The sequence below is a fragment of the Elephantulus edwardii genome, unplaced genomic scaffold (genome assembly GCF_000299155.1).
Source record: "Elephantulus edwardii isolate Elephantulus edwardi_28Jun2011 unplaced genomic scaffold, EleEdw1.0 scaffold00036, whole genome shotgun sequence".
Classification (NCBI taxonomy): domain Eukaryota; kingdom Metazoa; phylum Chordata; class Mammalia; order Macroscelidea; family Macroscelididae; genus Elephantulus; species Elephantulus edwardii.
In genome coordinates, this window is record NW_006399786.1 from 16,837,783 (window position 1) to 16,852,865 (window position 15,083).

Consider the following 15,083-nt stretch of genomic DNA (forward strand, 5'->3'; position numbering starts at 1 on the left):
TGGAGAGCCGCAGGGCAACTTTACTAAACATGGAAGTTCCAATAAGTGCGTGTCCAGTCCAGCGGGGGAGTGACGTCACTGCCACGTGCTTGCCACCCGGGCACAAAAGCCGGCTGGATGCAGAGTGCGCTTAAAAGCCCAGTTTGAACAAGAGCCTATGCCCCGGCCAGCTGGTCCCCAGCTCCGTTAACTTGTTGCTTTTTCAAGGCGTCGGTGGAGGCTGCTACTTCCTTTTGGCTATTTCTCTTCCTTGCTCAGAAGGGGAATCCCAAAGTTTCTCCGAGGATGGAGGAAGCCCATGGGCAGTGGGCACTGTTAACGGTACTTTCCCTTCCCATCTTTGCAAAAGTCGTAGTCTAGGAAACTTGAGTAAGGTGCTGGTTAAGAATTGTGTGTGAGGTTTGTGTGTGTGTTCAGCTCAAAGTCTGGCTGGCTTGGAATTTGGGACTGATTTGCTGGTGTTACTTGTATTAGGTAAAGATACTAATTTTCACCCCACCTAATGCAGTCTCATCGCTGATGGACCCTGTGCCAGAGCCTTCTGGGCTCTTGCTTACTAATGCTGACATGTTGGCCACTCTGCCTTCCAGGACCCAACAATGACTCTGAATAATGTCACCCTGCGCCAGAGCACCGTGGGCATCCAGCCACAGCAGCAGCGCTGGAGCATCCCGGCCGACGGCAAGCACCTCATGGTGCAGAAGGAGCCCCACTACCGCAACCACCACTCTGCTGCCCCCGAAGACCACTGCCGCCGGAGCTGGTCCTCCGACTCCACCGACTCCGTCATCTCCTCCGAGTCGGGGAACACCTACTACCGAGTGGTGCTCATAGGGGAGCAGGGGGTGGGCAAGTCCGCTCTGGCCAACATCTTTGCAGGCGTGCATGACAGCATGGACAGTGACTGCGAGGTGCTGGGAGGTAGGTGGCCTGACCCTTCACCGAGACCCAGGGAGAGGGAGTGAGCGGGTGGGTTATTCGCTTTGGAATTGGGAGTTGAGATCATGCATTCTTAGCACAGGCAAAGTCCTCACCCCCCCCCCCACCCCCCGCCTCAGGGTGAAATGAAAATGCTCGAAAAGGCCAGAGTCTCTTGAACCTGGGCCAGAAAGGGGATTTCTTAGATTCCAACCTTGTGGAGGCCTGGGAAGCTGATTAATGAGGGCACAGCAAGAGGTCAGGATCCCACCCCTATGGCTTTGGACCTGGAAGAGTTCGCTCCCTCTTCCTGCCTGGGTCCTTTCTCTTTGGTGCTCAATTTGAAAAGTGCTCTGAAGATGTGGGGTGGGGTGGGGTGGATATGAGTGAACCTGAGGTGAAGGTGAGGACTTCCCAGGCCTCTACCTTCCTCCAGAAGTTCAAGTCAGGCACTATCTTGTTTCCATGTGACAGCTAAAGCCACACTAGTTTGAGAAAGTGTTAAGAAGATGTGTTTCCCACCAATATTAGAGCAAAGTAGATCAAAGTCTGACTTAAAGTAGCACAATTAAAAAAAATTCTAAAGAATAATACTGAAAATATATAGCATCTATAAAATCTCACCACTTAAAAAAATGCTTTCCCTGTATAATATCTTTTAGGATATTGTTTAAACTTTGCCTATTTAGAAAACTGTTTTGAGGTCTGTGTGTAAGGATTTATCACCTTAGGAATCCTAAAGAGACAGTTGTACTCTGTCCAATAGAGTTGTTAAGAGCGGGAGTCAGGTCGGTAAGACTGGAGTGGAGTTTAAGTTGACATTATCTCAAAAATTGGTATGTTCCTATGTTCCTTACCTTTGTGGAAGGGATAGTCTGAGCTCTGGGAGATAACGTGTGTATCCTGATTGCCAATGGTATTCATATAGTGTCTTCCTACCATAGTGTCAGAATCTTAGCATGTACCCCTCTTTGCAGCCCTAGAAAGGAAGGCCAGTGCTTGCCTGAGTCACATGGTCTGTCCTTTGTTTTATTTGCGACTCACAGTTGAATCACAGACCCCTGAGGAGGAAGATGTCTTGGTGATGACTCAGTTCTCCCTCCCAATTGATGCACATAATGAGTCCCTCCTCCTCCTCACTAACTTTTTATTCTTTAACTAAATCTCTTATTCTTTTTGCCTGTGTTCCGTGCCAGGGCGTTCACTTCTTCCTAAGGCAGCTCAGGCAACTGGGCTGTAAGTGATGACTCATTGATGTAACATTGATTTTTCTGGTCACTTTTGGAGCCTCGGGCACTCAAGCTAAACCAAAAGTCAAGGAGAAATGGGACCAGTATTATACAACTTGATCCTCCCTTTCTTTGCAAAGGATGACGCGTGGCTGCCTCTAGGAAAAGAGGACAGGGAGGAATCAACAAATTTTAGAATAAATATTTACAATATAGAGGCGCTTTATTGGTACATTCCATTTCCTATTGATTTGTGAGGGAGCATGTGTTCACAAAAGCCTTGTACCTACCCTCATTACCCCAGTTATTGTGTCAATCCTTCTCACGCAGGGTCTTCTCCCACGCTGTCCTTCCACCTTCACAAGCATGATGTCCTTCTTCAAAGGCTGGTCCCTCCTAAGTATATATCTACATTATAAGGTGTTATGAGGACAAAGGAAATAGATAACATATATTTCGCAGGTAACATAGTGTCTGACATGTAGTAAATGCAGACTAAACATTACTTAGATCTGATTCCAGATTTATAATTTCCTTTTCATGTGTGTTTATCTCCTGAAGCTGTCACTTTCGTCACTTTTGGTTTCCATTCACTCTGGTCCCTCTTGGCTCCTACCTGAGATGTGCAGAGGAGATAGGAGCCACTAGAGGAGAGGCTGGCATTTCTACAGTTGTTGCATCTTCCAGGGTCCCTTGGGTAAGAAAATCTGAAAGCAGTGCAAAGCTTTAGGGAGAAGGATGCTAGATTCTCAGAACTTGAGTGGTTGTAAGACCTGATATGAGAGGACTCCTGTATGAGTTCCGCACGCATATCATTTGGAAAATTTCTTTGTTTAATCAGAGAAAGGGAGAGAGATAATTGGAGTAGAGATGATGGGATCAAATGAGCCCAGGTGAACTAGTCCAGGTAAAGTGACTGGGTGATCACTTACCTCAGATCCTTCATCCACACATTTCTCCACAAACTCCATCAGTTGCCAGTGAGTCAACTCTAATTCATCCTCACCCCATGCGTTAGAGTAGAACTGTGCTTCGTAGGATTTTCAGTGACTGCTTTTTGGGAAGTAGATTTCTGGGCTTTTCTTTCAAGACGTTTCTGGCTAAACTTGAACCACCAACCTTGCTGTTAAGAACTGAAAATGTTAGTCTTAACCCAGATCAAATTTCAATGAGTTCTAGACATTTCCCCTCTCCCAACCTGATTTGCACTTAAAAAGGCTAAAAGGTGATAGAGGAAAGAGGAGAAATCTAAGGAGAAGAAACTTTTTGTATGTTTGAAGAGGCTAGAGGCAGTATATAACTTTTTATTACCCCTTCCCTGTGACATTGTAAAATGCCACAGGTGCAATGTGGATGTACTCTTTTGGATCCCAAGTTCCCAGCGTGATGATGTGGAGGTGGAGGTTAAGACCAGACAAAATGCATGGAAAAAGCATATGCAAGTTTACCAGAGAATTGTCCTAATGCATGGAAATTTACAGACAGGCAAAGCATTTTGATCCTGCTTTCACGGCTGCAATTCTTTGCCTTCTCTTTCTCTAGACTTCTTTTGCTGTCTCTTAAACCCTTTAGTTATTGGATACATGCAGTATGTTTACATTTGAATGTCTTGATATTTGAGTGAGAGTCCCATCCATGAGCCTGTCTGTTCCATTTACTTGCATTTGAGTGGTAAGTGAAGGGTTGAGAGTTAAGCATGTCCTTTACTGGGAAAGTTTTCTGAATGTGAGACATGGTTTCAGAGTGGAGATTAAAGACTATGGATTTTAGTAAGGGTTAGACAGGACCTGGAATTGTGCTGCTCAGGCTCTGCTGATTTGCATAGGATTGTATAATTTACATGCTGAGGTCATGAGGCCCCGCCCTCCCCTAAACCCAAGAGAAATCCCACTGTGAGCTCATTTGTGCTGCACTGTAAACATGCTGGGTGTAACAGATTTTTAATCCAGTCAGTGGAAAACAATTACCATTAATTAAAGTGTGACAGTTTAGGAGGTGAGGGGCTTGATAGAAAGACTGAGCCATCTGTGCAAATAATGGTAGTTAAGTTTCTTCCATTTGTCCACTTACTTACTCCTAATTATTCCAGTTCCTAATGAGTAAGGATGGAACTCTGGTAGTTTAGTGGTTAGGAGTTGCGCTGCCACCCCAAAGGTATGCAGATCGAATCCACCAGCTGCTCTGTGAGAGAAAGATGAAAAATCAACTCCCATGTGTACTGCCTCTGAAAACCCGCTGGAGGGCTGCTGTGAGTGGGTTCTAAGATAACGTAACAACAGCAATGACAACAGTGGATTGTGTTGCCAACCCCAAAGGCAGACAATTTTAATCCATCAGCTGCTCCATGGAGAAAGCCAATCTCCTGTGTTATTTATAGCTCTGAAAACCTGTTGGAGGTTTAGCTATGAGTTGTTTTGATGACATTGAATTGGTTTGATGACATTTAATTTGACATTAGATTGGCTTGTATTTTGTCTTTGTTTTTTAGATGAAGGAATAGTGACCTACAAGCATTAAACATAGCTTGTCATAAATTCCTCCCTCCTATAAAACAAAACAAGAAATACCCTTATATTCTCTAACTCACTCACTCACACACTGTTGTTGAGTTGGAAGCAACTCATAGGCAACCCTTTAGAGAGTTTTTAGAGGTTATATATCCCATGAGAGGAGACCCCTCTCCTTTTTTTCCTGTGGAGCATCTGGTGGATTTAAACTCCTTACTCACTTGGCTACCAGAGGTCCTTTCATCCAACATGTTATGTAGCATCAAGTGGTAACCAGCTCATAACTGATCCCCCAGCAAGTTTTCAGAGGCCGTAAATCACACAGGAGGAGATTGCTATTTTTTTTCCAGTGGAGCAGCTGGTGGATTCAAACTATGAACCTTTAGATTGACTCAACTCTTTACTATCAAACTACCAGAGCTCTTCTCCAACATGTGTTATGCGTCGTCGAGTCGCTTGAGACTTATAGTGACCCTATGTACAACAGCTCTAAAACCTGCCCTATCCTGTGCCAGTCGCACTGTCTCTTATACACCCATCCCGATTACCCCAGTCACTGAATCAATCCACCTCAAAGACGGTCTTTCCCTCCTGCGCTGTCCCTCCACCCTATCAAGCAGCACTTCTAAATTAGGATTTTTACCTATAATAGGACATTGTGCTTGGAAAAGTAGAGGACCAGGGAAGGAGAGGAAGTCCCTTTATGAGATGTATTGACCCAGTGACTACAAAATTGGGCTTAAACACAGTAGAGATTGTAAGGATGGCAAGATCTTGCTCTGTTCTTTTATGACTCTCTGTGAGTTAGCATTGACTTTAAGACAACTAAATAACATCAAGGAGATGCCAAATTTAGTAAAAGCCAACTTCTACCATTTAAAGAAGTAATGATAGCTAACATTTATTGAATTTCTACTTTGTACACATGTTAAGATGTGCCCCATTGGGTAGGTACTATAAATATCATTTCACAGAATAACAAACTGAAGCCCAGAAAGTTTAAGTACATGACCCAGAACTGAGTATTTACTGAAGGATGACATCAAGGTTAAATTTCAGTCTTGCTTGTGCTCATAGTCATTATGATATAATTATTATTGATTGATTCATTAATGAAATAGCTGTTTGAGTACCTACTAAGTACCAAGCACTGTCCTTGGTGCTAAGGAATTTATCAGTAAACAACTCAAATACACATCTTAGCCTTGACACTCTTGAGAAGGGGTGGGGCAGAGGCACGGAAAATTAAATGCTTAGCATGCTAAGTGATAATTAAGTACAGTGAAGCAAAAATAAATACAAGAGTAAGGAAAATGGGGGCGGAGGAAGTATCTCAATTTTAAGAAGATAGTTGGGAAAGAAATAGGTGGGGGAACATGTCAAGCAGATATCTGAAGAATGAGCTTTCAGGTGAAAGGAACAGCCAGAAAAATGATTAAAATAATTATGAAAGTCATGGTTTTTAAATATAGGAATTCAAAGCAGGAAATCTCATTGTTAAAGTGGAGGAAGTGGATGGGTTCTGCTGTCTGGGGCTGAGGGGAGGCCCGCTTTCAGAGATCTCTGTACTCCCCATCTTCCATCTTCTCCCCTCCCCTCCCCTCTCCACTGCTTTTTCTGGGCTAGAGCTGGTCTGGCCCACTGCACTGCATCCACCCTTGTCATCCACTCAGACTGGACTCAAGTACAGGGAAGAAAGTTTCCATGACCAAGTAGAGCTGGCGGCCACACGGCCTCTGTGCTCAAGATGGAAAAACTAGCCCATTTATTCCTAGGGAATGGCTGGGGGGTTTTCAGACTACATTCTTTAAAGAAAAAAACTTCAGGGCAAACAAGGATAGTCTCAAGATTTTATTTTTTTTCTTGCACTTTTCCGAAGAGAAGAAGCATCTCTAAGCATAAAGCTCTTGCAGTTGTCAGTGACAGGTCAGTACTCAAGGAGGCCTGGTGGCGTTATGCTTCAGCATTCAGTAGCCAACCTAAAGGTCTGTTCCATCCAATTCAATGGCAGTGGGTTGGATTCAGTAATCATTGCCCTACACGGTACAAAGGAGAGATGAACTCCCCACACCGCAGGCATGTGGAAGCAGGGTTCCAGTTTCCATGTGCAATTAATCTTTCAGCATCACCCCTAGACTCTGTCAGGAATGTTGAAAATGAATACTTTTCACTTCAAGTTGTCTGTGAAACAAAATCAGGAGACGTTCAGTATGCTCTTTAGGAATTCCTGGGGGAGTTTGTTTAGAATAATGTTGGATGCCAGTGAGCCAACTTGACCTCTTAACCATCCTGTGAACAACAGATAGGAATTTTTCACTATCTTATGCCCAGATATTGGAGTGTGACTAAAAAAAACCCAAAAATACCAAAAAACCCAACAAAACAAACCCCAAAAAACCCAACCCAGAAAACAAAACCAATCAACCAAGAATGGACATTTGTTAGTATCTGTATATCTACATAATTAATCTGCTTAGTAAGTTTAGCTTTCTATACCAGACCCAGGACTGCCTGTTATGTCTTGCATGAGCTACTTACATGACAGTGCCACACATTGGCCTGACTCCAATATCACTGTTCTTTCTTTTCTAGAAGATACATATGAGAGGACCCTGGTTGTTGATGGAGAAAGCGCAACAGTTATACTCCTGGACATGTGGGAGAATAAGGTATGCCGAGTCTGCAGCTGCTGTGAATTCCTGCAGGAATTTTCCTTAGGCTGTTTGATGGGAGGGTGACTCTGTCATATAGAGATGGTGTTCTAGATAAAGTGGGTGCATTTTCTTGATTAAAAGCATTTACTTCTGAAGGATGTTCTAAAGCACAGGTCATTTGCAAATGATTTCTGAATACCAAGTATGTCACAGTGACTCTTTTAATTCTATTTAAAAATACACAAAAGTACATTTGTTTTAGGGAAAGTGTAAACAAGTACAGATGATTATTTTCCATTTCGTAAGCATCTTATAAAAGTTCACATTCTCTATTTTTGCAATTGACATTGGATTGGTAAAGAGTTAGGGCTTCTGAACTTGGTTGGCTTTGTATTTTGTGAGGAGCCTTCTGTTCTCATAAAAGCGTTAATAATTTTCACTTAGGAAAGACAAAGGGGAGTTTTAGGTAATTTCAGAATAAGGCTCGTTTTGAGTAGATAAGAGGGATAGAAGCTGGAAATGTTTGATAGAATAACTGTATAATTATCAACACGAGTTTATGAAAGAATTGAAAAGTTGGATCTTTTTGCATAAGTGCTTGCTATATAGGTTATCAAACTTGGCAGCCTCCTGACCTCCTGTATGTATGTAAAACCAGAGGCACTGCTGGATGTGAGGAGTACAGACTATCTAGTGACACTGTCAGGGGCTAATACCAAAATTACTAAGTTTTTATGCAGTGCTTCTTGGGTACAGTAATTTATTATTTTTATAAAAATACCTTTGTAGTTAGTTATAACAACAAAGTAAGCCCAGTTTACATGCATCAATCTACATACAAGGTGAAAACGCTGTGCTAATTTCTTTTCCAAATGTGCTGATGTGCTCTGGGCAGAGATATCATTATTCCCCAGTTACAAAAATACATCCAATAATACAGGTTCCCTCTTCACAGGCTATAAGCACGCACTGTTCTTTTCATTGCAACAAGTGCTTTTGTAGGCACTGATCTTGTATGATCTGTTGTGGGTCCATAGGAATGTATGGACACCATGAGTTACTGCACTCGGTGACACCAAACCCTTTTTAACACTATTGTGGAAGACAGATGCATTGTGGCAGGCAGTTTTCTTTCTTCCACTTATTAACAATTGTATTTCAGGGTAAAAGTATTGTTTATTTTCAAACATATGCCTCATTTATCAGGCCAGTCTGAGCTTATGGAAGATCTCATTTCATTAGGAAGAGAACGAATGGCTCCAAGATCACTGTATGCAAGTTGGAGACGCCTACCTGGTTGTGTATTCCATCACAGACCGGGAGAGCTTCGAGAAGGCGTCTGAGCTGCGAATCCAGCTCCGAAGGGCCAGGCAGACAGAGGACATCCCAATCATCTTGGTTGGCAACAAAAGTGACTTGGTGCGGTGCCGGGAAGTGTCCGTATCAGGTAAGAGGAGCAGTGTTAATACTACACGACAATCTCCAGAGCACCTGCATTTTCCTTTACATGGGTGCTGTTCCCTTCCTCTTTTTGAGGTTAAAACCAGGGATTTATTAAAATGCTACGTGGAGTTTTATGTTTGCCATCTCTATAGACCATCTCTTTGCTGCATGTTGCTCTCTGATAGCTAGTCTACCAGTAAGATTCCAGTCCTTATTTCCTCTCACCCTCACTACACACACTTAAGGGATTTTTCTAGAATTCCTTTGAGCATGAGAACCATTAAGGGCTTTATTAGCAGCCTCCAATTTTTCTCCTTGTTTCCAGGAAGACATCAATTCTATAGGGAGAGCCCCAACTCTCTAATAATCTGTAGAGACCCTGAAGTTGCAGGAAAATAAAAGTAACATCTTCATGCAAGAAGGGTGGAGAATGTTGACTTAAGAGAATTGCAAGAAAGAGATTTATTTGAAATATAAATTCTACTGTGAATGTTTCCTATCCCTTCAAACTCAAGAAATAATCCCCACCCCCCTGAAATGCTAGTTAAGGTATCGATACGATGGTGTCACATACATGCTTTCATACTTAGTTTAGGGATAGTTTGTATTTTTGCTGCATGCGCACACAAGTATGTTTGGGGCCTTTGAGATTTTTATAGGTTTAATGCAGATTTATAGTTCTAGTTGTAGAGCTATGGTCGCCTAGTGGCAAGAAGCTGTGCTGCAATCCCGAAGGCATGTGGTTCGAGGCCACCGGCTGCTTTATGGGAGAAGGATGGGCAATCTCCTCCCACATGATTAACTGAAAACCCACTAGAGGGTCAGCTGTGGGTTGGTTCCAAAGCTACAGTACACAACAACAACAATTTAGATTTAGTCTCTGGTATAAAAAAATAAAGTGTTGTTTGTCTAGGAACAGAAATCTAATGAAGACCTATATGCACACAACTATTTTGGAACTATTTTAATATTAGGAAATTACTATCTAGAGGAATTATGTTTTCCAAACAAAAACTTAAATGCATGTTCTCTGAACATGATGAAATCATTTGAAATGGAGACTCTTCTAGAAAAGAAAAGCTTGCTTGTAAAGTTTGCTAGCTGCATTACACATTTGTAAAATCATCAGTTTCAGGGTTGTTTTTTTTCCAAATTATCTCCTCACAGTTTTTTTTTCTTTCTATGAGATAGACCATGATAGTAGAATGTCTTTCTTCTTTTGCTTTCTTTTTAACTTTTAATTGTGCTTTGGGTAAATGTTTACAGAGCAAATTGATTTTCCAGGTAATAGAATTCTTCAAAGAGCTGATGGGGGATTGTTATGCTGTCGAGTCGTCTGCGACTCATAGTGACCCTATATACAACAGCACTAAACCCTTCTCTATCTTGTGCCAATCTTATTGTCTCTGACACACCTACTCACTTTAACCCAGTCACTGAATCAATCCATCTCATAGAGGGTCTTCCCTTCTAGCGCTGTCCCTCCACCCTCCCAAGCATGATGTCCCTCTCCAAAGACTGATCCTCCTGCCTTGCAACATGTCCAAATACTTGTGTGTCCGATAATGTTCTAAATCAAATCTGAGAATCCAAATTAATACAGACTAGGAAGAAGGATTGGCCATCCACTTCTGAAATAACAGGTCTTTCAGGATTTCAGTGCACCTTCTTGCCAGTAGGCCACCAGAGCTCCCAGGCCTTTGAAAACCCTATGTACAATAGAGCACACTTAGACTAGCTGCTCTGTCAACTGACGCTGAGCTCTCAAGTATGGAAGCACACTGGAGGAGGAACAGCTGTAAGCACACTAGAGATTGGAGGGAGGATTAGAATCAGGGATTTGGACTTGAGTATTAAACAAGGCTGCGACTCGTAAGCTATGTGAATTTCCTCAGATTTTAAAATTAATTTCCCCATTTTTTCATCTACCTTTGGAGGGATAATCGTGTATTTTTTCAAGATTGTGGTAGACATTTAGAAACTTTTATAAAGCAATTAACCCAGTTCTCAGCCCAGAGGAAGTCTGCCATGAGTTAAGACTATGTTTTTTACTGCTATAATTAATATCATGGTTGTGGTTTTATCATGTACCTTCAAGTCAGAACCACCCATAGCTGACCCTCCAGTGGGTTTTCAGAGGCAGTAAATCCCATGGGAGGAGGTGGCTCATCTTTCTCCCATGGAGCATCTGGTAGGTTCAAACCACATGCCGTTGGGTTGGCGGCACATCTTCTTACTACGAGGCCGCCAGAGTCATGGTTTTGATGGAATTAGACCTTCACACAGTAAATGAATAGTGGAACAGAACCACAGCACATCTGTCCTGTTTCCTCACTGTATCCACTGCAATTAGGAGAGAACGCTTCTAAATCACGATCACCCAGCTTGATTCCACACTATGTATGACCATACTCACTGGCCCCACTGACTCCCTTCTCCCTTGCCTTTCCAGAAGGGAGAGCGTGCGCAGTGGTGTTTGACTGCAAGTTCATCGAGACCTCTGCAGCTGTCCAGCACAACGTGAAGGAGCTGTTTGAGGGCATCGTTCGGCAGGTCCGCCTGCGGCGGGACAGCAAGGAGAAGAACGAGCAGAGGCTGGCCTACCAGAAGAGGAGGGAAAGCATCCCCAGGAAAGCCAGACGCTTCTGGGGAAAGATTGTGGCCAGAAACAACAAGAATATGGCCTTCAAGCTCAAGTCCAAGTCCTGCCACGACCTCTCTGTGCTTTAAGCACCAGAGTCACATCATCCCGATGTCCTCCTCGATGGACATTGCTGAAGTCCTTTGGGACCGTTAATCTACATTAGATTGGAAATTTAAATATTATTAGGTGTGGTTTTCCCCATTGCAGTTGGGAATTAACGTGTTAGCCTCATGGACAACATAATGCATGGGTAAGAAAAGATTTTTGTAAAACACCAGTATTTATTCACAGGAAAAGCCTTGACCTTGCTAATTGAACACCCAAGACCCATTAGAGGACCTGTTTGGTGTTCACATGTGTTTCCTCTCTCCTTTGGATAGTAGAGAATTGAAGCCTATAAAAGAATGCCTAGAACAAGAACTTTCCACCACGAAAATCTTGCCCAGTGCTCTGATGTGTGTGTGAATCTGAGGCCATTTGGTCAAACACAAGTATAGGAAAGCCATTAAGGGTTTTCTCAAAGGAGGGAGAACTTTCTATTTCCTTTATATTCTCCATGGAGCTAGAACTGTAGAACTGAGCTCATCACGATCATCAATATTATATTATTACTGCTCCATAAAGCTGTGAAAGAAATGATGGACCTCGCTGGAAACTAAAGCTTAGCAAAACGTAAAGCTTAGTTTTTGTTCAATGTTTGCAATTGGGAATTCAGAGATCTATAGAATCGGGAACTGTTATATTTACAACTTCTGAGTTAAAAAATTTATGTCTTTATATATATGTATTTTTTTAATTTAGGGGAAATGATTTTAATCCAATTCTACTTAGTGCAGCCATCTTTTATGTTGCTATTTTTTTTTTAAATCATGGAGACATCAAAAATATTTTTAAAATCAGAGTTGTTGGTAGCCTAAAGTGTAAAATGCCACATTTTTAAAAGATAATCAGTGGTCTGAATTTTTTATAAATCACGTGACATAAATACTTCTGTATTTTCGTTGACTCTTGTATGCCACAGCTTTGCTTTATTATTCTTTTGCAAAATAATAGCCATTTTAATATTTGATAAGAATATATTTATGAACATATTTGTTAATAGGAAAAAAATGTCCATTTTCTTACCATTTTTTACATTTTCCAGAATATACAAGTTTTTACCTATACATCTTATAATTAAAAAAATAAAATCTTTGGGAAAAAATAGGCATCTTTAAATGTTTTTCTGCTTCAAACAAGATAATTCTAATTATTTTAACATAGCCTTTGGAGCCTAAAGGGAAAGCTATTATTTTATTTCTTTATCATTATCTATTTTAAAGAGTATCCCCAACATCTTATCCTTTGAAAACTATGACTCACAGTAATGCTGAGTTATTTTTAGCTGGTACAGTTGGGAAGTATTTGAGGTCATCTAAAGGCTAAGTTATAGTAATGGTCACATTGATCTTTCACTTTGGTCTGGCAAATTCCTGACTGAACAGATGGCCTGAGTTTGCTCTCTGAAGGCTCGTGGTCTTTAGCGTGACTAAAGCATTAGAGGACTCTCTATAAAGGATTAGGAAAGGCATGGAAACGAGTGATTTTCAGCTGAGATCTGGCCATACAGGGCCTTCGCCAAATCCTCCTTTCTGATACTCATGCAGGATGGGAGGGCAATCTGGCTGCAACATCTGTCAGCCCAGTGAGCACCAGGGCAGATGTGGCTGATCTAGCCAGATAGGTGGCTGACCCTTTCCTCCTTCACCACACCATGTGTATCATCTCCAAAGCTGGGTCAAGAGGGCAGCACCCCCTAAAAATCTTCAAACAAGCTCTGACCCTAACACAGTTTGCCTCAAATGCCATGTTGTCAACCCTTTTACTGCAGTGAAACTTCTGGAGCCCACCCCTAGCTTCTCTGCCACACCTGCCCTTTTTCACTCTCCCCTCCCTGTCTTTCTCAGTTTGTAATTGTACACACAATTGGATGGGTGGTGAAGAGACTGAGATTGTTCACAGCTTCAGTTTGCTCTGCTCCCCAGTCAACACTCCTGGCACCAGCAGCCAGGAAATCAGAAAAACGTATTGCAATGGGAAAGTCTGCTGTTAGGGACCTCTCTAAAGTACTCAAGAGCAACGGTGTGTCTCTGGAGACTAAGGTGCGCCTGATACAGGCCATGGTCTTTGCAATCACTTGTTACACATCAGAGAGTTTGGACAATGACTAGGGAGGATAGAAGGAGAATTGATACCTTTGAGCTGTGGTGCTGGAGAAGAGTATTGAATGTACCCTGTACTGCCAAGAAAACAAACAAATTCACCCTGGAGAGGGTTAAACCAAGCTACTCCTTGGAAGCAAGGATTCTGGGGCTTGACACACTTTGGACATGTTATAAGGAGGGACAGGTCTTGGTAGGGTGGAGGGACAGTGCAGGAGGGGAAGACCCTCTATGAGATGGATTGATTCAGTGACTGGGGTAATTGGGATGGGTGTGTCAGAGGCAGTACGATTGGCACAGGATAGAGCAAGGTTTAGGGCTGTTGTACATAGGGTTGCTATGAGTTGTAAACGACTCGATGGCACATGACAACAACAACAATTGTACACTCACCACACGTAGTGACTGGCATAAGGCCTAAAATGACAGTTTCAAAAGGTTTCTGCCTGCTCTCTAGAGTTGGCTTTTTCCTTTCCCTTCCCCAAGTTGAAAGCGAAGATTCACATCCTTCTTTGCAGCTTTGAATTGCTCAAGGAGGCAGTGCTGTGAGAAGCTTAGAGTGAAGGCTTAGGTTACCCCACCCTAGCATCCTAGGCTTCTGTCTGAACTGCCGTTTAACATCTGTGTATCCTTGCAGCAAAGGTTAAATATTTTCAAAACAAAACTTTCATTGTCACTTTGGTGAAAGTGAAAGCCTTATCCTCACAGCCTCAGTTTTCTCACCTTTAATGCCTTACCTCATACAGCTGTAATGAAGATGACATGAGACCTGAAGAAGCGTGAATTCTTAGTCCAGAGGAGACTATGGCTATTTCTACTTTCGTACAGCTTTCACGCCTTCATTCACTCACGCATTTTTGAAGCATTATTTGGCACCCAGGCTCTGGTGAGTGTTGGGGACATAATGATGACTAAGATATTTTCCTTGTCCTCAGAGACCTTGAGTAATAAATTGGACTGACTTGAAAAGCCAAGGAAGGTGGCATTGCAGATAAGCAGAAAAGGAAGAAACTGGATTGTACCTAGAAGGGCCTGAGTTGGCTGCCATTAGATAAAATTCAAAGAAGGAAGAATGAATATGAAATGATTGGGTTAGATACTGAAAAGTAAATGGAACTATTTTTAAACATTCCATTTTTGGAAAGTGAGAGCATTAGGGAAAGCATGATTTTTAAGCATCCTACTTCCCCCTCCCCCCATAGTAATACAGAATAAAAAGCATGATTTTTAAGCATCCTACTTCCCCCTCCCCCCATAGTAATACAGAATAAGATGGATTGACAAAGTAACTGAGAAAATGGGGATAGTTATGTTGATGTCAATGAGACTGGCTCAGAACAGGGCAGGGTTCAGAGTTACAGTACATAGGATGACTATGGGTCCCAGCTGACTCGATGGTACATCACAACAATACGCAGACTATTCAATATATAGAAAGAGGCTGGTGATGGATTATTAATTTGGCCAAATTTATGGAACTCCTGCTC

The 15,083-nt window shown here is 42.2% G+C and overlaps 1 protein-coding gene across 1 annotated transcript; it reads left to right on the forward strand.

The window, feature by feature from the left end:
• The first annotated feature begins 285 nt into the window (after positions 1-285).
• GEM (GTP binding protein overexpressed in skeletal muscle) lies at positions 286-11,481 on the forward strand. The gene is made up of 5 exons (XM_006884588.1): positions 286-321; positions 591-921; positions 7,247-7,323; positions 8,551-8,755; positions 11,204-11,481. Exons 1-5 carry the CDS (start codon positions 286-288, stop codon positions 11,479-11,481), a joined length of 927 nt encoding a protein of 308 aa, XP_006884650.1.
• The last annotated feature ends 3,602 nt before the right edge of the window (positions 11,482-15,083 follow it).

Bases quoted from the DNA above. Each gene is read 5' to 3' on its own strand.
- GEM (XM_006884588.1), top strand. From the start codon at position 286: ATGGAGGAAGCCCATGGGCAGTGGGCACTGTTAACG. The intron at 322-590 runs GTACTTTCCCTT...TCTGCCTTCCAG, and splicing joins GGCAGTGGGCACTGTTAACG to GACCCAACAATGACTCTGAA. The intron at 8,756-11,203 runs GTAAGAGGAGCA...TTGCCTTTCCAG, and splicing joins CCGGGAAGTGTCCGTATCAG to AAGGGAGAGCGTGCGCAGTG.